The sequence below is a fragment of the Myodes glareolus genome, chromosome 20, assembly GCF_982192425.1.
Source record: "Myodes glareolus chromosome 20, mMyoGla1.1, whole genome shotgun sequence".
In the NCBI taxonomy this organism is placed as follows: domain Eukaryota; kingdom Metazoa; phylum Chordata; class Mammalia; order Rodentia; family Cricetidae; genus Myodes; species Myodes glareolus.
In genome coordinates this window covers 3,206,593-3,230,767 of record NC_142045.1, presented here as the reverse complement: position 1 = coordinate 3,230,767, position 24,175 = coordinate 3,206,593, and the positions used below count along the sequence as shown (strand labels likewise).

General features: G+C 40.1%; 1 protein-coding gene across 1 annotated transcript in view; it reads right to left on the bottom strand.

Annotated features, from left to right (window-relative positions):
• Positions 1–15,555: 15,555 nt before the first annotated feature.
• Positions 15,556–24,175, bottom strand: part of LOC148118756 (contactin-associated protein like 5-1-like) — a 918,003-nt gene continuing 909,383 nt past the window's right edge. The window contains exon 24 of the mRNA XM_087899418.1: positions 15,556–22,791. Coding sequence (XP_087755544.1) covers positions 22,595–22,791 — 197 coding nt within the window. The 3' untranslated portion in view covers positions 15,556–22,594. The remainder of the gene's footprint in view (positions 22,792–24,175) is intronic.

Sequence of the window (24,175 nt, the reverse complement as noted above, 5' to 3'; positions counted from 1 at the left end):
GTAGAGGCTTAAACCTCACCCCAGTCAGGTCTCCTAGACCAGTCACTTACAGACCCCCAACTCACCCTGTTTGTTGATGAAAGTTTCCTTTTGGACAAATCAGGAAACCACCAGGCAGCATATGCAGTGGTCACTTCCATTGCACAATCAAAGTGACCTGCCTGCCAATGGGGACCTTATCACAAAAGGCTGAATTAATTGCCTTGACTAGGGCACTCCAAATAGCCAAGGGCCAATGGGCTAATATCTACACTTACTCTAAATAGGCCTTCTTAATAGCCCATACTCATTCTGCACTCTGGAAGGAAAGGAAGCCTTACTACCAAGGGCATTCTTATAGTTAATGGCCCCCTTATAGTCAACCTTTTGGAGGCCCTCCAGCTCCCTGCAAAAGTAGCATTATACTCTGTTTAGGACACCAGTACTCAAAGGACCCAATGACCTTAGGCAATGCCAAGGTTGACTCAGAGGCCCGGGGGCTGGCCTCCAGCTTCTCAGATTCCACAGAATATATTTTGCTCTTAACTCCCTCTTATTGTAGAAGGCCGCAGCCACATTCTCCATCATCAAGATGGCGCTGACATCCGGCTTCACCACCAGGTGAGCGCACACGTGTTGGTAACTTTCCACTTCTGTGTCCCCGCCTATTCCCGAGGCATCACCTGGGACTGGGAGCAGCGGACCAATCCAAGAGTGACACGTCCGAAGCAGGGTCTGTTTCCTACATAAGGGATGGCTTCCTTCATTTCTGGGTCTCCGCCATGTGGCTTATGCTCTAGCTCCCAAGAGGATTAAAGCTATTTCTGCAGAAGAATCCTGTGTCCCGCGTGGTTCTTGCAGGCGAGGCCGAGCACAGGACATCTTATAAGCCCTGTTACCAACCAAAAGGGAGGGATAAACTTATTAAAAGGGGGCAGGGCACAAAAACAAAGAATGGATGGTTCTATTTAAATAACTGGCTCATCCTTCCTCAAGACCAGGCATTATCAATCACTTCAGATATCCACCAGACCTTACACATAGGCCTCCAAATGTGTGTCCAGGCCAATCCACAAGGGGCTCTCCACATACATCAGTCTCTCTACCAACTTCATGGACAACAACCAGGCAAAGATTGGCAGGTTGATTTCACCCATATGCTTACTCATAAAAAAAAAAAACCCTATTATCTCTTAACACTTGTGGACACTTTTGCAGGATGGATAGAAACATTTCTGGCCTCCAAGGAAATGATAGATGTGGTGACTGAGGTACTTCTGGACCACATCATTCCTCCGTTTGGCATCCCATGGACCATCCAGATGTACAATGGGCCAGCCTTCACTCCAGGATTATGGAGCTTGTGTCAGAATCTCTCAACATCTCCTGGAAATTCCACATCCCCTACCATCCACAATCCTCTGGAAAGTTGGAGAGGGCTAATGGACTCATCAAACAACATCTAACCAAGCTCTCCATTGAACTCAGGTTATCTTGGCCCTCCCTTCTCCCCATTGCCCTTACTCACCTCAGGGCCACCCCATGTTCCCCAACGGGCCTGAGCCCTTTTGAGCTGCTTTATGGCAGGCCCTTTCTCCTTAACCATCACCTCACAGTCAGTCCAAACTCCTCCACTGGCAGGATATCTCCCCTACCTCTCTCTTCTGAGGTTCCTTCTCCTTCACACTCTGACAGTTGTCTACCTGCCTCCACACTAGTGGACCCTAATGCCCCTGAACCTGCCCTGATCTCCCCAAGGGACAGAGTATTCCTCAAACAGCTAACTCCTAGGTGTATTGAACCTCTATGAACAAGACTTCACGCAGTAGTCTTCACCACCCCCTCAGCTGCCAAGCTCCTGGGACAGCCATTCCTGTACCATCTCTCCAGCTCAAGCAGGCTCCTGCTCAGGACACTTGGTCTGTCTGCAGCTAGGACCTTCCACCCTCTGGGTTTCCAAGATTCCACAAAAAGGCCAACCTTCTTCTCATCCAGGCACACTCATCTTTGGTGATACAAACAAGACAGGTAATAAAAATGTTTTCTTTTTCTCCTAGACACCTGCCTTCTTACCTCCCACAAATCACAGATGTGGATGACAGTGACCAGGATGCCTTCTCAGCCACACCTCTTGCTGAGTATGAACCCAGCAACACCCAACTCTCCTCCTCCCCCATATTACCCCATGCCAACAGGAAGTAGCCAGACTTGAGTCCATACCCTTTTTTTTCCAAAGAGAGCCTAAATGTTGGATATAAATATTACCTCAGCTTCCTGTCACCCCTTATACAAACAGTCTGAAATGCAAATCCTGGTCTTTGGCCCCCATATTTGAAGGCATCGTCCCTGTGCCCCTTGAACCTTGACCTCTCCCCGAGGAGGATCAAAGTAGACCACAAAGCCTTGACCCCCCCTTCCTCAGGAAAGATCAAGACCACTCCCCCATGCTATTTAAATTGACCCCCAATAAACATGGGGCTTTCCCCCTTTTCCAAGTGGTCATGTTGGCAGCTTTCCAGTTCCCATCAGGGTCACGTGAGAGTGCAGTAGTCCAAGTAAGCCTCCCAATACATACAACTGACAATAAACCAGCAGCATGTCAAATTCAAGCACTTGTGATTCAAAGACTCTGCATTATTTTTAGTAAATTGTTTTGATCAGGGTAGCAAAATCTTTACCTGAAATCTGAGAAAGATATTTACCTTTCCCATGACTTTGTCACAACAACAAATGACATATACAGGTGCACAACATAGGTCAACAAATAACGCCTCAGTTTTTCTAGGTGTGTGTATGTCTGTGTGTGCACCTGTATGTGTGTATATGAACGTGTGTGTTAATGTATATATGTTTGTGTGTAATGTGACTTTGTGGAGTGTGTGTCTATTTATATATGTGTGAGTGTGTTCTATTTGTGTGATTATATGATTGTGTGTGTGTGTGGTATGAGTGTATGTATGTATGTAAATTTGTGTATAAGTATGTATGTATGTATGGTATGGGTAGTTACAGGTAGATGCTAGGAGTCAAACTTTGGTGTCATTCTACAGAAGCCATATACACCTTTGATTGAGGTAGCATTTCTCACTGGCCTAGTGCTCAGAAATTTCTCTAAACAGAGTAGCCAACAAACCATGGGTTCACCCTGTCTCTGGCTCCTGGGTGCTAGGATTATAGGAGCATGGCACTTTGTCTAGAAATTTGTTTTACAGGGATTTAATTCAGATTTGTATAACAAGTACTCTGTGGGCTCAGTCATCTCTCCAGCCTTCTAATAAACCATTATAGCTCACTGATGACAATATTTGACTCATTTCAGAGCTCCAAGCTCATTTTTCTTTTGATAAAACGTAAAGAACAAAGTTCATTATTTTTTATTGTTTTATTGCGTTATATATTTTCTCCACTTCCCTCCCTTCCTCTCTCTTTCTACCCTCTCCCATGGTTTCTATGCTCTGAACTTGCTGTAGGACAATGGTCTTGTACTTTGGAAAGATTTGTTGTTTGTATTTTAATAAAAGGCTGATTGGCCAGTATCCAGGCAGAAAGTATAAACATGGCAACCAGTCAGGAAGAAGGGGTGGAGCAATCAGGCAGGAAGCAGAAGGGGGGCAATGAGAACAGGAGAATTCTGGGAAAAAGAAAACTTAGTCTGCAGTCCTCATCCAGACATAGAAGAAGCAAGATGAGAATGCCTTGCTGATAAAAGATACCAGGCCATGTGGCTAACACAGACAAGAACTATGGGTTAATATAAGTTATAAGAGTTAATAAGAATATGAGTTCAATGTCAGCCTGGTCTACAAAAGCTAGTTCTAGAACAGGCATCAAAGCTACAGAGAAACCTGGTCTTGAAAAAAAAAAAAGAGTTATTAAGAATCTTGAGCTATAGGCCAACCAGTTTATAATGAATATAGACCTCTGTCTGTTTCTTTGGGACTAATGGGACTGAATGGCTCTGGGGCCAGGCTATACAGAAAACCTCTGGCAACAAATAGTGAAAACATGAACAACTGTACCCACATAAAACCTGAAAAAGCTCGGGAAGTAATTCTAGACACAAAAGAACAGAATTAAGCATGACTTCTTCACAACAGTATGTTCTTAGGTGGGAAAGGCTGAGAAGCAAGCTTGCTAGAAGCAAGCCCAACTCCTTTAAAAGAGGCTTTCTGACTCAGCTTTAGCTGAAAATACCTTGCAACCCATTTAAAAGACTCTACCACAAAGCACTTACATGGTGTTTATGAATAGCCAACAGCATGCTTCTTGGTGGTGGTGGGAACCTCCCTTGAAACTCCATAGAGTTGTGGCAATAAACAATGCTCCCATCAGTACCTTTACCATGAAGATAAAATCTCAGAAAGCCAAGGAATGGTCTGGATCCAGCAGTCAACATCACAGCTTTAATCCTAGCAATATCACTTAGCAAATTAAAGACTCATATAGTCTGAAAGGAAGAGATACAGTAAAAATAGTTTCAGACAAAAACAGCCTCTAAAGAGTTTACACTGTATTTAAAAACATGTAGACTTGGGAGGGGAAAAAATAGATAAAGTCCTTAAAATAAAAAAGCAAGAAAGAGAGTAGTTGAATGTGGAACACACCTTTAATCCCAACTCTTGGGAGTCAGAGGCAGGCAGATCTCTGTGTGTTCAAGGACAACCTGGTCTACAGAGTGAGTGTCAGGACAGCCAAAGATACACAGAGAAACCTAATCTCAAAATAAAAAGAAGAGAAAGAAAAAATAGAGTTTAAGTTAAGCCACTTACAGATGGAAAATACACAGAGAGTCTGGATATTGCATATTATTGTGTGACTTTGAATTGTTTGATGGCTGACCAAGGAGCAACAGCTGCTAAAAGACATTGATTATAAATGCTGCTGGATTAATCCAAGATAGGTATTTTGAAAATGGGACAACCAGGCAGGAAATAGAGGTAGGGCAACAAGAAGGAGAGAATTCTGGGAAGAAGAAGGCTCAGTCAGCAGTCTTTTCAGATACAGAAGAAGCAAGATGAGACTGCCTCACTGATAAAAGGAACCAAGAAACGTGGTTAACACAGACAAGAATTATAGGCTAATATCAGTTATAAAAGTTAATAAGAAACCTGAGCTAATAGGCCAACCAGTTTATAGTTAATGAAAACCTTAGTGTGTTTCTTTCAGACTGAATGGCTGTGGGACTGGACTGGACAAGAAACCTCTGCAAACACCAATTTACTGAGGAGAGCTTTTCTTTTTCTACTTCTCATATAGAACAGATCTATGTATGTCTCTCTTAGGGTCATCACTGTTGTTTAGGTTCTTTAGGATTGTTGTAAATTGTAGGTTGATTTTGTTTGTTTATGTCTAAAAGCCACTTATGAGTAAATACATATGGTATTTGTATTTCAGGGTCTGGTTTTCCTTACACAATATGATGTTTTCTAGATTCATATATTTGTCCACAAATATCAAGATGTCATTAATTTTTCCTGTTGTGTGGTACTCCATTGTGTAAATGTACCACATTTTCTTTATTCTTTGGTTGAGGGGCATTTAGGTTGCTTCCAGGTTCTGACTATGACAAACAATGTTGCTATGAACATGATTGAGTACATGTCCTTGCAGTATGATTGAGCATCCTTTGGGTATATACCCAAAAGTGGTATTTCTGGGTCATGAGGAAGATCATTTCCTAATTTTCTGAGAAATTGCCATACTGATATACAAAGTGGTGGTACCAGTCTGTACTCCCACAAGCAATGCAAGAGTGTTCCCTTTACCCTGCATACTCTCCAGTATGAGTTGTCATCTATGTTTTTGATCTTTGCATTCTTACATGTGTAAGATAGAATCTCAGAGTTGTTTTGATTTCATTTCTCTGATGGCTAAGGATGTTGAGCATTTTCTTAAGTGTCTTTTGGTCAATTTTAGATTTCTCTGTTGAGGGTTTTCAGTTTAGTTTGAAAGACTCTAAAAGGATTTCTGAGTCCTCTCATCTCTAAAGACATTTTCTGAAGCCTCTTAGCTTTTGGAATCGGAACAGTCACCCCCCCCCCCCCACACACACACATATACTGGTCTGCTCATCCTCCTGTGTCCTTGTGAATAATCTTCAAAATTAATTCCATTCTGGGAATTGAGGCAAATACAACTCACAGATGTTGACTTAGTTACTGATGTATTGGTTTAGTCACTGAAACAATGCCAGGATGGACCACAGATGCTTCCCTTTTCTAACCTGACCATGCAGCTATTCTCCTGTCCTGGAATAGACCAATCACTGCTAGTGACCTTTTAAATAAGCCAATGCAATAAGTTGGAAAACAACCCTCAGGTTCCCCCCCCCCATTGTATCTGTGGCTTTTTGCTTTAAAAGATGGACTGTAACAGCTATTGGGGGTCCTTCATATCCCAAATCTGAAGGGCACTGTCACGACAGAATAAAAATCCCCTTGCTTTTGCATCAATTGAGGTTATGTGAGTGGTGTCTGGAGCAACTCCTCCTTGATGTTTGGACTCCTAGTCCAACAAGGGCAGTATCCCATTTTTAAATTGGATTATTTATTCTTTTGTTGACCAATTTTTTGACATCTTTGTATATTTGGATATCAACCCTGTGTCTAATATGGAGTTGGTAAGGATCTTTTCCCATTCTTTAGGTTGTCATTTTACTTTGTTGACCATGTCCTTTGCTTTACCTATGGTTCTCAGTTTCAGGAGGTCCCATTTATTAATTGTTTCTGTCAGTATCAGTGCTAGTGAGATTATATTTAGGACATGGTTTTCTTTGCCAATGTATTCAAGTATACTTCCCACATTCTCTTCTATGAGGTTCATTGTGGTTGGGTTTACATGTCAGGTGTTATGTCCTCTTTTCGTTTCTGATTTTATTAATTTGGATATTCTCTCTATGGCTATTGGTTATTTTGGATAAAGGTTTGTCTACGTTTTTGCTTTTCTTGAAGAACCAACTCTGTCTCATTGATGCTTTGTATTGTTTTCTCTTTCTTTTTATTTTCTTTTTGATTTCAGCTCTCAATTTGATTATTTGCTGCCATCTAGTCCTGGATGAGTTTGCTTCTTTTTGTTCTTTAGTTTTCTAATGTTCTGTTAACTCACCAGTGTAAAATTTTTCCAGCATCTTTATGTAGGCATTTAGTGGTATGAACTTTTTTATTAACACTGCTTTCATTGTGTCCCATAAATTTGGGTATATTTTGTGGCCATGTTCATTGAGTTTTAGGATTTTTTTTAATTTCGTCCTTTATTTCTTCCTTGAAGCATTGGTGATTCATGTGAGCATTGTTAAATTTCCAAGTGTTTGTGGGCTTTCTGTAAATAATGTTCCTTTTTCATTCTAATTTTAAGCCATGGTGATCCCATAAGATAAATGGAACTATTCCATTTTTTTTTATCCACTGAGGTTTACTTTCTTACCTAGTATGAGGTCAGTTTTTGAGAAGGTTTCATGAGGTGCTGAGAAGAAGGTATACTCTTTTATGTTTAGATGGAATGTTCTATAGAAGTCTGTTAAGTCCATCTAAGTCATAATGTTTGCTATTTCCCTTATTTCTCTGTTTGTAGTATGAGGGAGTGGGCTGCATCCTGCCACCCAGCTAGCTTAAACCTCAAAATAACCACACAGAAATTGTATTAATTACATTACTGCCTGGCCCATTGGTTCTATCCTCTTATTGGCTAACTCTCACGTTTTGATTCAACCCATTTCTAATAATCTATATAGCACCATGAGGTCGTGGCTTACTGGGAAAGATTCTAACCTACATCCATCTTGGGCCAGAGCTTCATGGTGTATCTCTCCGACTCTACCTTCTTCCTCCCAGTATTCATTTCTGTCTCCACGACTATCTACGTTTTGCCCTATCAAAAGGCCAAGTCAGTTTCTTTATTTGACCAGAAAAAGCAATGCATAGAAGGAACCTCCTACACCATTTCCCCTTTTTCTGTTTAACCAAAAAGGAAGGCATTAATTTTAACATAGTAAAATTATATATAGTAAAACTGTTATCAAGCAAGAATTACAGTTACATTATTTATATCTACTTTATCTTTTATCATAACTAAGGAAAACTGTAACTATCCATTCTTCAACTTCATCAAAGACTCCAGAAGAATATAATACTACCAAAGTAAACAAGAAATTAGCAACTTTCAAAACTCTAGAACTGACAGAGACATCTCACTACCTGTACTGTCACTCAAAGTTCTTCTGTACAGTTGGGGCATCCACCTTCAGCCTTTAGGCCCATTTTATCCAGCAGACATTTCCATGAAGCAGGAAATTTTAAGAACAGTACAGTCAATTTCTTTTGTATCCTGCAGAATGTCTCTCAGACTCTTTCATGAATCAGGAAACCTGAAGAATCATCTCACCTTTAGGCAAGTTCAGCAGTCCTCTTTCTGCGGGTTCTTTATGTCAAGTTTATGCAACAGTCCAGGAAAGAGCAGTTTCTTGTCCTAATGGCTAACCAACTCCATAAGGAGTCTCTTCAATGCCCATCTTCCTCTTGAAGTAGATTGGTGCTGCCAGGAGCAGACGTGTCTCATTGTTGTAAAAAAAAAAAAAAAACCTAAGTTATTAAAACATTTTAAATGCCAAATTCTGTAGTCTTTGAAAGATATAAAGAATACCTATCTGAAATATAGCTATACACATCTAGAAAATCTAACTAACATGACTACAAAATTGACTATTATAGGTGATTATTCATTAAGAACCTATACTTTCTAATTGTACATACATTTTTAAATGAGTTACACAATCACAATACATTAAACAAGATCAGAAATACATATGCATATAACAAAATTGATCTTAAATTTATATCAACAAGCAAAATTTATACCAATGTAAATTATTCATATCTATATCATATCCCTATTTAAATGTAAAAGAACATTTATAAACAATATTTGGGAATATGAACGTAGTTATTTTTCTCCAAACTTCTTCCTGCTGTATGAGGGCACTGTCAATCAGGTCTTTCATGGTATATCCTATTCGCTAGGTTCCTCTCAGTCAGAAGTTAAGCAAAGTAATTTTTTGAGGGTGTTTACGGCAACCTTTCAGGAGGGTGTGGTCTATCATACCATATTGGTCTAGAAGCTATCCACGGGGTCTCATCCTCTGTGATAACAAAAGAAGAACCTCTTTTCCAGAGCATCATAACCTTAAACCCAAATTCTGAAGTCATGATACCTTTAGAACATATATGCTAGTTTAGCTTAGCAGACCACACAATGAAATGTCTCTCTGTATTTAGCTCCTTCACAGTCAAAAAATTGAAAGAAAATACAATAATATGTTACTTGGCATTTTTCCTTTGCAGATCTTTATTCTGTATCTTTAGTGTTTTGATTATTTTGTGGTGGGGGACATCTTTTAATTCAGTCTATTTGGTGTTCTATAAGCTTCTTGTATCTTCATAGGCATATCTTTCTTTAGCTTGGGAATGTTTTCTTCTATGATTTTGTTAAATATATTTTCTATGTACTTTGATTTGGACTTTTCCTTCTTCTATCCCTGTTCTTAAGTTTGGCCTCTTCATTGTTTCCTATATTTTCTGGATATTTTGTGTTAAGCTTTTGTTAGATTTAATGAATTCTTTGACTGATAAGTCTATTTCCTCCATTGTATATGCAGCACTTGAGATTCTCTCTTCCATCTCTTGTATTGTAGTGTTTATGCTTGTATTTGTGAATTCTGATCATTTTCCTCATAATTTCCATTTCTATAATTTTCTTGGTTTGTGTTTTCTTATTGTCTCTATTTTGGTTTTCATGTCTTGAGTAGTTTCTTTCAGATGTTTGATTGATTTTCTTGGTTTTCTTTAAGGGATTTGTTGATGTCTTGAAATTTTGTTTGTCTTTTCCTCCATTTTTTTGAGGAAATTTTTCATTTCCTCTTTAAGGTTCTCAAACATTCTCCTGAAGTTATTTTTTACATCATTTCCTTCTGTTTCATCTATATTTGGTTGTTCAAGTCTTGCTATTGTAGGGCCACTAGTTTTTACTGATGATGTTTTTCTCTTTGTGGTATTGCATGTGTTCTTACCTTGTTTACCCATCTTTTCCTCTGATTGTTTGTGATTCTGGTTATCAGTCTTTCAGGTGCCAGTGGATCCAAGGCTCAGATGGTTGCTCCTTGAGGTTCATTCAGGACCATTATTCCAGTCACCTTAGAGGTCACCCTTGTTCCTGGAGGCTACTCAGCACTCCTGGGGGGTCACTATTCAATGTCAGGTCTTGTTTGGGCTTGTTCCCATGGAGGTTGCTTGCTTGGGGCTAGTCTTGCTGAGATCACTGTCTGGAGTCTGCTCCAGCAGAAGTCCCTGACTCAGGCCTTTTCTGGTGGAGGTCACAAGAGTATTGTTCCTCATGGTACATACAGGGCCACAGTTCCAGTAACCCTGGAGGTCCCTCAGTGCTCCAGGGTGTCACTCTGCAATACTAGGGGTTGTTCAGACCTGTTTTTATGGAGGTGTTTTGCTTGCAGCAGCTTCTGCTTAGGTTGCTGCTTTGGGCCTGCTTCAGCAGAGATTTCTGACTCAGGCCTGTTACAGCAGAGAGGTCACTGATTCATGCTGGCCCCACAGAGATATCTGGCTCCAGCCATTCCCTTGGCAGTCACTCCCTTGTACCTGCTCCTTTGGAGGTCTGCTATGGTACAATGTTCTTGTACCCTGTAAACATTTGTCACTTGTACTAGTTTAATAAATTGCTGATTGGCTAGTAGTCAGGCAGGAAATATAGGCAGCGCAATCAGAACAGGAGAATTCTAGGAAGAGGAAAGGCTCAGTTTCCAGGCATTATCTAGACACAGAGGAAGCAAGATGAGAATGCTTCATTGATATACAGTACCAAGCCAGGTGGCTAACTCAGATAAGAATTATGGGTTAATGTAAGATACAAGAGCTAATAAGAAGTCTGAGCTAATAGGCAACCAGTTTATAATTAATGTAGGCGTGTGTGTGTGTGTGTGTGTGTGTGTGTGTGTGTGTGTGTGTGTTTGTGGGACTTTACAGCAGTGCGACCAGGTGGGACAGAAACCTCTGTCAATAGAGGTAGCTGTCTCAGGCCTGTTCCCACAGAGGTCTTTGGCTTAGGCCTGTTCCCTTGGAGGTCCCTAACTCGTGTCTAGTTCTACAGAGATCTCTGGTTCAGGCATATTCCACCAGTGGTAGCTCCCTTGTACCATGTTCATTTTTTTAAGTGTTCAGTTCAGTGAATATCATTGCCTCAGGCCTGCTCCAGTGGAGGTCACAGACTCAAGCCTGCTCCTGTGGAGGTCACTGCCTCAGACCTGTTCCAGCTGAGGTAGCTGACTTAGACCTTCTCTGTCAGAGGTAGCTGGCTCAGGCCTGTTCCCACAGATGTCCCTGGCTCGGGACCTGCTTCTTTGGAGATACCTGACCTATGCCCAGTTCCACAGAGGTCTCTGGCTCAGGCCTGCTCCCTCAGCAGTGGCTTCCTTGTAACATGTTCATTATTTTTAGTGTTCAGTTCAGAGATGTAGAGCATTGTTCTACTGCAATCTCCTGCTTCCATAATGTTTTTTCCTCTCCCTAAACTGAACATCTGTGTCCATCAAATAGATAATAATTCTTCTTTCTCCTTTCCATGCACCCTCAAGCAATTGTCCTTGTACCGTTTGTCTCCCTGACTTTGACAACTCTTACTATGTCATACAAGTAAACCAGTCAGCCTTAAAAAGGAGTTTAGATTACAAACATGAGACCTGGAAGACAAGCACAGGTGTTACATTTGCTAACCTAGAGGGTGAGCAAAGAAAGACACTCTGTTTACTTATGAAAAGTGATGCTTGTCCACTTTCTGCCAAAGCCGTTTCCACTTTCCTCTTGTGGAAGACAGATAGACCCTGAGACAGACTTGAGTTCTCAAAGGCCCTTTTGACCAGCCAAAGTTCTTGGGAGACCATGGCTGAGACAAATTTACCTTTCTGACTTGTCAGCGCTGTCATGAGTGCTCATATTTCCTCCCCTGTGGTAGATGCTGCACTCAAAGAGAGATCTGGCTCTCTGCAGCAGCCTGACATTCGGGTGTCAGTGAGCTGAGTCATGGCTTCTGTATATCTGGGAGCTCTGCCACCTTGTCTTTGTCTTAGAGAAGCAATCATTGTGATTATGAGATCAAGGTTTGGACCAGGAAAATTCCTTTCATGAGCAACCATGAAAAACAACTTAATATTTGGTTGGTATGAAACTTAATGTTAGTGTCCTGCACAAAAACTTGCACTAAAAAGAGATCCAAGAAAATTCCATTTAGAAGGCAGTTCTTAGAAGGTGATTAGATGGTAAGCTACTGTCTACACGAATGAAATTCACACAGTTACAAAAGAGGAAACTTCTCTTTCCACCATGTAAAGGTGAAATATGAACACAACTTTATTTTTTCTTTATTTTATTTTACTTTATCTTTGAAGTAGGATCTCATATAGCAAAGGCTGGCTTTGTACTTGATATATAGCCAAGGATAACCTTCAACTTCTGAACCTACTACCTCTACCACCTGAAAACTGGAACTACATGAATGCACCACAACATTTATTTTTAAAATGTGTTGGAGATCTAAGGCCTTCCTGCCATGCATGCTGGGCAAGAGCTCTTTTTGGGAGTTTGATAAGAGCCTGGTCATCCTGGTACCTTCCTTGTATACTGCCAATAAACAGAACACTGAACAAAACAAAAAGGCACAAACAACAACATCAACAAAGCTTTGTGGCTCATAAGACAGGGAAAAAGAAGCCAGTCAGCTGGTGAGATTGAAGGAATTCATTATAGCACCTTATGATTTGAAGTTGAAAACTTCCATCCCCTATTCTGTCTGTTCCCATTAAAGATATTCTTTCAGGAAGTTTTCAAGAGTCCGGGGACTTCTGCACAGTCAACAAGGTAAGCTCCAGGCCAGAGAAGACACTCTCTCCAAGATATGAAGATCCATGATTCAGGAACCATGGAGAATGTCATCATCACCTAACATTGTTTTCTATTCCTCATTCATTTACACACACACATCTGCATACCTGTGAGCACACACACACACACACACACACACACACACACACACACACACACTGAGAGAGAGAGAGAGAGAGAGAGAGAGAGAGAGGCAGAGAGAGAGAGATATAAAGAGAAAGAGTGGGGGTTATTCTTCATTCTAATATCTTCAAGCAAATGCAGACAAACATGCAAAAGTGGACGCCATGTCACACAATCGTCCAGAAACCTATGTCATTCTTTCAGTAATAATTTTACACATCCAAAATATAGGAAGAAAATTTGACTTTGAGCGAATAAAAATTGTTTCAAAATCCTTTGTGTGCTGAAATAATGAACCTCATGGTAAGAAGTGATACATTTGTTTACTGCCTTTCAGCTGCTTGCAAGACTTGGCATCTGAAGACACAACTGCCTTGCTCGAAGCCTGTGTGGTAAGTTAACTAATATTGAAAGCTACTGCACATATTTAAGATCATTCTTTTTCTTGTTATTTAGTATCATGCCATCTTTCAAGCAGACTATCTAACTGAATTTCTACAGGTGATATGCAAATGATATTTATTCATGTCTAGGTTAAACTACGACAGTGAGAATCAGAGTGCAGATGCAGCTTCCAGCATCACTCCCTCACAAACAGCCACTGAGCAGGGATTCCGCATGCATCCCGGAGTTCGCATCTCAGTGGTGTACATAACTTGTTTTCTAAGAATTATAAAATAACAGGGGACATTATTGGTTGGGAAGATCTTCCAACACAGCTATAAGAAGCTGACTCCTATCCCAAGCACCCATATAAGGAAGTTAGTCAGCAGGGCCTACCTGATCCCATCCTGGAATGACAGTTACAGAGACAGGCAAATGTCTGGGGATCACTGGCCCATCAATCTAGTCCAATTGGTGAATCAGGTAAAGTGAAAGAAAGCATGTCAACAAAATAATGTCAAGATTGGTTGAGAGATAAAGACTTTCACTTGCCTATGTGGTATAGTTTCTTTCTCTTCCTCCCTCCTTCTCTCTCTGTCCATCTCTGTCTCTCTCTGTCTCTGTCTCTGTCTCTCTCTCTCTCTCTCTCTCTCTCTCACACACACACACACACACACAAAGTAATTTTCAAGTAGCCTTTTGGAGGACCTCAGTGAGTATATACTTAGCTAGTTGATCTACAGGAATTATTTAATTCAGAATTCAGGATCTGTGAAGATTAGATTTTGTTTTCCAATTTTCATTAGGAAAACTGGGTATTTCCGTTCCTAATTCTGAGTCACAAAACTAGGTGTTGGGCTATTAAGGGATTGCATATAAAGGATGGGTTTGTCTGTCTCCTATACTCATGCACCTCTTGCGGTCTGTGACTGTGAACCTTGATCCATGAATCATGTCGTCCTCAGCTGACTTCCAATCTTTTTCTTTCCAAGTTTCTTTGCTAAGTGTCTCTAATAAGGAACCTAAGAATATTTTTAAAGGAGTCTCCTGTAGCGAATTTTCCTCCAATAATAGCCTCCATTTTTCTACCCAATATAAATACAACAAAAACCTTTGCACAATCCATTTGTTGTGAAAATGAAATATTCATTCTTTGGATTCTTTTCTCTTTTACATTCCCCTGCCTTTCCATTAGCAAACCTCATTGATTCCTTCCAGTCTCAGATACACAGGGAATCTCCTTCACTTCTGCTGTTTTTAAGTCTTAGCACCTTCTTTGCCCTCATTCTTTCTTATTTCTCTGGAATGAGCAGTTTAAAATTTTTGTTATGTTCTGTCTGACATACTTAATTCCTTGGTAGACAGTTTCTCAGAATTGCCTCCAGATCTCTATGTAGCCAAAGATGACCTTGGACTTTTGGTCCTGTTGTCTTCACTTCCTGAGGAATATTGAGGTAATAGCTGTGTACCAAAATGACTGCTTTCTTCGAAGCTGAGGATCAAACCTAGGTTGTTAGTGCATATTATGAAGTCATTTATCAACTGAGCTACATCTCCAACCTATTAAATCACTTTTTGATTTTATTGATAAGTCTATGTCCACTTAATGACTCCTAAACACAAGTAAAAATAAACACTATACAAAATCAAATCTACTCCACAGGAATGTACATCTGCTTATTCAAACATAGAGCTATTGTGTAAGGAACACAGTGACAGTACTCCAGAACAAGGAAGTGCAGGCAGTGTAAGACACAAGGTACAGGTTCTGTGAGGGACACTGTGAAGGGGTCAACGGGGCCAAAGGTTTTCTGGGAGATGTTGAATTCAGGATAGTTCAAGAATGCTTTTTACCAAATCAGTGAGCTTGTTCATGTGCACTTTTGTGCCTGAAGTGCAGTTTGGTATGAGTCAGTTAAGCATAAAAAAAAAAAAAAAACCCAAGGCAGTACTTTGAGCTCCACTTAAATCAATAAACCTGGAGAAAAGGAGATTTGTGTTTTTCATGGGTCATGTTGGCTAGAAGTTAATGATCTGAGAATTCAGAGTGGGCTCTCAGGGATTAATTACTTGACTCCTCATTAACCCAAGAACAACACAGAAAGACATATTTATGTTCCACACAAAATGATACAAAATTCTTTCTTTATTAAATATACAATATTTACAGGTAAGTCTTCTGTACAGCAAAAAACATAGAAAACAGAGAAATCTAAGGCTAACTTTAAATTTTTCCATATGGTGTATTAAGACATGTTACATGGCATACAAAACAGATGTAGGATGAGGAAACATCACATGGGACTGGTGATTCTTCTCCAGGACTAAAATCTATAACATCCACAGAAACAAGGAGTCTCCAGCTAATCCCCGAGGATAGGGTCTGCTTTGCCTCTGTTGTGCTTTTGTCAAAGAAAGCCTGTATATATCATTCATACATATGTATATATATACATACATACATACATACATATATATATACACACATATATATGACTGGGAGAGATCATTTTATTCTCTGTTCATTATTTGTTAAAAGCAATCTCCCTGGCCTCTCATTTTTTCAAAGAAGGTGCCAGAAAAAACTTTAATTTCTAGGTTGAAATGAACATGGAAATTTTCTTAGGGATTTAGGAATTTTGTGAACCATTGTCTATTTTATAAGATATAATTAGAATGTGTCACGTGTCTTCATTTCCCTATGTTCTATCTTTCTGCCATAGGCTAGTGGGCTGTGGGAAGTGTCTGTCTAAGACAACATAGGCTATTGGGAAGCCTGTCTATTGACAAGTTCAAGAGAACGTTTTTGACATTGATCCTCACCAAATATGAAGCTCTTCTCATGGTATAAATACAATACTTTAAGCAAGGTTTAGTTACTAATTTTTTTTGCAAGAGTATTTAAGGCAGGACAAGGCTACACTGTTTTCTACTGCCATTCAAAGAGAAGAGATTAACCTACTTCATGTATGTTCTTTGTGGTATGGCTGACTATAATGTGAAAGTAGAACTAGTCAGAGGTCCAGTCATATTATCCTGTAAGGTTACAATGAAAATGGCTCCCCCTGGGGAGGCAATTCAAGGAGGCTTCAGGGTGACAGAAAGCCTGTTCTGCACAGCCAGTGCCTTTCTCATTTCCTCTGAGATTTATTGCTGGGATCTGAAGCATGGCGTAGTATAATGCTAATGAGCAGGCTTTAATTACTAGCACATATGAACTTTTTTATAACTTGGGACTAGCCTTCTAATTTTAACCTGCTACTTGAAGCAAGCTTCACTTATGTGCTGAATGGCAGAAAGGAAAACGTGTTCACGACGTGTCAGGTGGTGGCTTTCTGAAGTACACACTGTAGGTGATGAAGAGCTCTGTACCTTTCCTTCATTACGGCATGTCTATAGATGGCATGACCAAGGAAAGGGAAAGAAAGATCGCTGCACTGACTCCAATATTTCAGGATTTCTATCCATGGAGTATCTGACTATTGGCAGTGGACCTGAGGATCTCGACAATACTTTATTTTACTTAAAGTGGCCACCTGGGTGCTCACCCTGGCCAGATGAAATCACTGTGGTGATAATTCGAAAGCATCCCAGGACTATATTTGTGAAACATAAAACTTAAAATTCCCTGGGATAGGGTAAAAATGCCATGTAACGATGAGGAAACCATTTCTCATGCAGCAGATGTCATACTGCCTCTTCTCTAAGTGTTGAGACAAATTCATGAAACTCCTGAGTTAGGAGCCAAGAGAGTGCGGAGAGAAGTCACCCTTACTTCATGGTGGAAGCTTTGACCCTTTTAACCACCAGCAGCCATTGCTTGCTCCTTGAATTCCCTTTTCCTCATTGACAAGCTCCCATCAAGTCTGCTTTAACACAAAAACCCACTGTTCCTTGAGCCTCTTGTGTCCCCTTAACCACTTTATGGACAATAAACCTTACACACCACACACAGCTTACAAAGTACACTGTCTCACTACATCATGTGCTTCTTATTCTTCCTCAGAATACTTTAATACATAATAAGATGGTGGAAATCACTCAAAAATAACAAAACAATCACTAGAACCTTCTATGAGGCATTTAAACAGTTTCCAAGATAAAATGGTGATAAATCTCTGGTTACAAAGTAGGTATGGATATACTTTCCGGGATAACGTTTGAGGAACAGCCCTATTCCTTATGACTTGTGTGTGGGGGGGGGTGCACATGTGTCTGCATGTGCCGCCAGTGTTGCATTTCCTCCCTTTTTAGGTTAATCGCCTATTTAGAATTAGTAAACAAGAGCTGAGAATAAAGAACAACTAACATTTTCAGAACAAATGATTTGAGGATGACTGTGAGCAAATCCTAAAGAAGGTCCCCAAACCTGGTACAGAAGAGTTTCAGATACAGTGCGAGTGTTTGTTTATTTATTTAGTTGAAATTTGACCTGTGGGTCAGTTGAGGACAAAGCAACCCCAAACAATGGCTTCAGGAAGTAATGAGTGGCAGGATTGTATAGGTTCCTCAAGAGCCTCTTGCCAGACTGCTGTTGCCAAAAACTTGATGGATTATAGCTCTAGGAAATTCAAGAGAACTGAAGCAGTTGGTAGACAAAACAAGCAAGATTTCCACAGGCTTGGTGCCCCAGTCCATGGATTCTATGGGGATACTATGAATGCAACTTGCTAATGTGTTTCTTCTAATTGAGGTGACATTATATGAAGAGGTTACATGCATGACCTTCAAGGTTGGAAAAATGTAGATAGAGAAGTATGACCTTGTTTAGGTGGATAACACATCAATAAATTATTCGCTCAGTACGTAACTTCTAGTTCTCAGAGGTTTACCTTAATATAGTCAAATGATTCTTTAGGGCAGAATGGGGAGAATTAAAAAAGCCAGAATACCAACCAGTTAAGGGGGATCTAGAAGAGCCATGGTCATCAATGAATGTCCACCAAATATGTGAAATCAGAAGGGGGTGGAATTAAAGACTTCTATTTTATGTCTCCAGTCTTTACATGGGTCTGCCATATACACACAGCACACACTTGGAAAGCTTTAACTGGAACTAACAAGAGAACATAAAAAATTTGGCACCTTTCGAATATATCCGATATAGTCAGAAATGGAAGTCCACACCTTGGCAGAGTTAAGTGATTCTCTGTGAGTTTGAGGACAGCCTGGTTTACAATGGAGAGTCCTAGATCTGCCAGGGCTATGTAATAAAAACTGTTTAAGCAAAATATACAAGGGCCATTTTTTCTTTCTCTGTCCAAAGATTCCATTTACCAACTTCTACAGAAATTTATCTATGTGACCCAATACCTTAAGGAAGATAAACAAAGCAATCATTTCTGGTAGAATTAATAAATATGACACAAAATTAAAAGAATTATCCACAAATACGTTCACTTTTAGAACCTTCTAGAACTTGGTTTGCACGTGAACTGTGTCAAGTACTTGTTCTCTGCTACCTGGTGTTGTGTGCACATCTCCATTGCTGTAAGATCTGCTGCTTTGTTTGCATATTCAACAGAACATGAGGAGTCATGGACATTTCACATATGTCTTATCACTGAGTACAGGAAAAACAACTGCATACTCATTTAGTAGTAGTCTTGCTTCTGCTTTGATGTGGTAGTCATGATTCTGTCAAAGGTTGATATTAAGATGATGCCACGTCTTATTACTATAGTGAATAAAGTAAAATATCAGCTCCAGGGTTCTTCAGATGAACACAAGCTGATCTAATAATGAATAGAAATACAGAAAATGACAAATACCTATTTTCCTAGCCTAATTCTTGAAAAACCACGTAATCTACCCTATGCATGGACTGAATGACACAGCTGTTGCTAAAAGTTCTTTAGGAGAAATAAACATACAGTTCATGGGATAATATCAGTAATATCCCTTGGGATGGAATATTACATCGATTTTTGGTCTACTGTAAAGGGACCATATTTCACAAGTTCTTTTGTAAATAGCAGGCATCAATGACTGAGCATTATATAACAGGGACATCATGAAACCTTTATACCATAGGGAGAAGTGGTGGCTAAAGGAGGATTAAAACACACTGACTCTTGTTTTAGGCTGTAATTGTTTGAAGATGGAAAACACAATTGATTAATTGTACAAACCAAATAGACCTTACTCCCACTCCTGAATTATGTTCTTGCTTCTGGCTGTGATGTGCATTCAGTTTAGGAGAAACAAATTGGTAGATTTTTCACCTGGTGTGTGTTGTGGGGCTAAACCCTGCTTTAGCCCTGAGAAACTTATGTATACCATCTTGGTGTGCATCTACCATTTGATCTTCATGCCCAGGGTCCTGGTATGAACAGCCTGCACATACAGGGGTGAAGTCAGTAAAGAGTGTGCTATGCAGGGGGCAGAGACTGACTTCATAATTTCCCTACAGGATTATCTCTGAAGACATACTTGTGTGTGAGGGAACCATACAAATTGATTTGGCTTGTACTTCCACATCTATCCAGTCATATCATGCCAGTAAAACATGGTGCTTGGTTCTGAGGACTCCAGTAAGAAAGTGTTCCAGTGTGACTACTCTCCCTTACCTGTTGTTTCACTACTAAATGTGCTTAGGGATAAATTTCAGCATGACTGTTATTTCTGGTGGCAGAGGAATATGCAGCGAAGCAAAAGGGTGACTTATGCAACCTTTTATAGAGATAGAAAATTCAAAAGTAGAAATTGTAAAACAGGGAATGAAGGGCATAGGGAAAGAGACTTTCAATATCTTTCATTTTATTAGATGATCATTTGTCATAGTAAAGATAGAAAATTAAAAAGGGCATCTTTGTTAAAATTGCTTTAAAATAAATTTAGTAGCAAAATGATAACGATATTCTAAAAGAGGAATAGGGTGTATAAGAATTCATAGAAAATTTTAAGGAAAGAACATGTTTTTAGGACAATATCTCAGAGGTGTGGACTGTGATGCCACACCCAATCCTTATGTCTGTAGTTCTGCAAGTGAGGAAAGCTATAGATAGAAACCTGCATGAAGCCAGTGATGGCTTCACTGCGAACCTCCAGTTCACGATAGTGCTGAAGAGTTAGAGGTAGGACACTCACTAAGAAAATGGATGACCTACTGACTATCAAGGCACCTGCTTTACAAATCAGGTCTACCCTTCAAAGAGAATTGGTCAGTACCTTATGCATCAAGGATCTTGCTTCTAGCATTTCCTAAGTCCTAAAGTATTTGGGTGATTGTTGTTTCCGTGTTTTTATTCCAAGGTGGTACAAGAGCAGAGTTAAAAAATGATAAGGATTACTCACCATGGACAAAGTCAAGATGACTTTTGAATTAATTATGTGTTTTGCTACCAAAAGAACCTGAAGCCCAAGGAACATTACTACCTTATTTAGGCAAGCAAGGCAAGTGCATGGGCACTTTTATGTACATGGGTACAATTTGGAAATGAGATATGCTTCATAGGCGAAGGGTTTCCCCCAAACCCCTCATCTCGCGGGTTCCACACTGTCTCACATGATAGCCAGACCCTTGCCTCCTAGGAACCAACTCAGATGTCAGTGAAATCATAACATGTGTTCTAGATGGTGAACCCTGTTTCTCTGCACCTGCTTCCTTTACTGGCTCTTTCTGGGTGTAGGTGGATGTGGAGAAGGCTGCTCAATATTTCTCATTTTTCTGCACTTCTTTTCTGGATTTTTTAAAAAGTTTTCCTCCAACCTGAGTTAAGAGGGCCTAAACATTTTTCATGGAACCATTTTTGATTTTTAGTTGAATTCTGTTTAGGCTTCCACAATATACACGTATTATTATTCTTCAATATAACAATTTTAGGAATAACCTATCTAACAATTTCTGGTAAAGTGGAGAAGGCAGTTGTTACATTTCAGAAGCAACTATTTCCTCACAACTTTCATGAAACCCCCTGGTTTCAGGCTACTGCATCCATGCCTCAAAACAGAGCAGCAAGGGAGGCCCAACATAACTCACTACTCCGCCATTCTCTATTGGGAAGAACTGAGGTTCTATGGGAAGGAAGCTGAACAGTGCTGGGGGATGCTCATGATGCCTACACTAAACTAACACAGATGTGTCTGGTTGCTGGTAAAATGTCATCAAAACAAATAGTCCAGAAGGGTCTCCTTCTGCTCCGGGCCACCCCATGGGTGTTCTCATAACCTAGGTCCTCCAAGTACAGTGTCTGTTCTCAAGGGTGCTGTGAAAGTCTTCCACCTCAGGCAGACCTGTAGCCTCTCTCCCCTCAGCTCTCAAGGGAACCATGCCCCCATAGAATCAGATTCTTTCAGATATGTAAGTCTAAACTGGAGAAGGTTACAGGCAGCACACATGACTGCTGCCTTGTCAAGGATCTCACACTCACTTCGCTCATTGCTCTTTAATCAGTGTCTTGGGAAAGAATGTCCTGGATACTTTACCTGCTTCAACAAAACAAAACACAGGAAATGAAATAAAAGAATTTTAAAAAGTCTTTAAGCCTGGCCAGATGATGTCTGCTTTAGAGGAATTTCTGTGTGGCATACATAATATCTCCCAAACTTCTGACCACACTTAAGGAACCTGAAAAAACAAACATTGCTTTTTCTGGTTTGATTACTTTCCTTGTACTCTCCTGCTCTACCGGCATCCCTAATAAACTTTTTACTTAAACGGTGATCGGATTCTGTCTTTCTATGTCGTACACAGACACACACACACACAGACACACACACACACCCTTCTCTTCTTTCAAACCATGATACCTAACAGTATGGTATGGGGCAGGGTGCCAGGGATGATTGTGAAAGGCCAAAACCACGGAGCTCGTCTAACGGAAGATAACAAGACCAAGTGCCCGAGAAACTGACATTTAAAAACTCAACTACAACATCAAATGTACATATGTGCATACGTGTCTCTTGTTTACAATAGTGAAGTCTGTGTCTCCAGTGGTCACTTTCACGATGATGCACATGTCAGTGAGCTACAGTAGCCACAGCTACCTGACCTCCTGAACTGGAGGAAGGAGATCAATGCTTTTGGTGGATGCAGGTGTGTTCCAGAATATTAATGTTGAAAGAGAGAAAGAAAATACTTAAATTAAAAAATTGGAAAGAGAAGAGAAAAGGAGAGGGAAAACCCTATGGAAAAAAAGAGGAGTAGGTGACCCTGTGTCATCTCATATGAAGTATTCCCGTTTGCACTCGCTGGCTGTGTTTTGCAAGTCAATGTCATTTCTAAAGGAATTGTCCAAGGTCTCTGGGTATTCCTTCTCCTTCATCTGATTGGTACGGTGTGACTGCTTATGCTGATATAGAAAGCGGGTCATGATGCCGATGACACAAAAGGTGATAAATGTCACCACTGCTATGACACCTGCGAAGAAAAGAGCGGGAAAGAGAAAAAAGGTGTCACTGAGGAAGTCCAGTCTAGACAAGCACGTACACTGGAGGGAAAAAAAGCATAAACAAATCAAATACACAAACAAAAATCTACCCTTTACCCAGAGATAAAGACCTGCTCAGAATCCTTTGACCTTCCGTTTCAACAAACGTTTCTACGAGGAGAGTAATGAGTGAGAAAGGCTGTTTCTCCTAGAAGGTTGTGTTTATGACCTAATAATAAACATGGAGTTGGAACAGCAAAGGATTTGTGTTGTTTCTGTGTTGTTTTATTTTTTGTTACTAGGGCTCAAACCCTGAATTTACAGACTTTAAGTACACCAAGCCTTGCCAAGAATTACTTGGACTAACTACCACCACCCCTCTCCCTCTGTGTGAATGTGAGGGTGTGAGAGTATGCATCTGTGTGTCTGTGTGTCTGTGTGCCTGTGTGCCTGTGTGTCTGTGTGTCTGTGTGAGTGTGTGCAGGTGCTTGACTGCCATAGCACTAGTGCGGGTGTCAAAGAGCAACTTGAGAGTCTGGTCTTGCCTTCCACTTTCTTTTGATATAAGATTTCTCTTGCTGTCTCTGACATTTCTCAATCCCAGGTTACATAGTGGGCCCTTATTTCAAAAGCAACAAACAGCATGCATGTGAAATTAATAATTAATAGAAGCAAAATACTTAAGTTTTGGTCATCAAAAATATTTTAATTTCTAACAAATTATACACATTTGCACATTTCATATTTTCTAAATATTTGTTGGTCATCATTCATTACTGTTTATCTGACTAGATACCAAAAAGTTAAATATATAGACCCATCTTCCACCAAATTTTCAAATGCTGTGACCATAACTAAGATCATTTACATTTGTCATATATTCTAAACTCATTGGGTAACACGTTTTACAGCTATTTTTTAAAAAAAGGCAAAATAAAATACTAAAGTTGATAATTTAATCTGGATGGCAATGAACGAATCTGAAGCATGAGCTACAGTTTTATAATGTGGCTGAGGTTGCCCCTTTACTCCTGGGTTGAAGGGATTATTGCAGGCTGGAAGCTGGGCAAGCTTCCCAGGATCTCCTGTGGGGCTGTGATAATCTTCCCATTCATAGAGACGCAATGGGGCTTGCCAATGAGTGGGGGAAGATCAGAACCCACAGTCTTTCCTCATCAAATGAAAACTTACAAGAATAGAGAGAGTTATAAAATTTTCCGTGACATTTACTGATTTCAAAGAAAAATCAAGTTCAATTCTCTTCCCTGGAGAAGGCATTCAGCTCACATTTTACGTACTTCCCTAAGGAAGTCCTTAATTTTCCTCCTGCTCTGGGACGCTACTCTGGAGGAGTTCTTCTGGTTACATTCATCT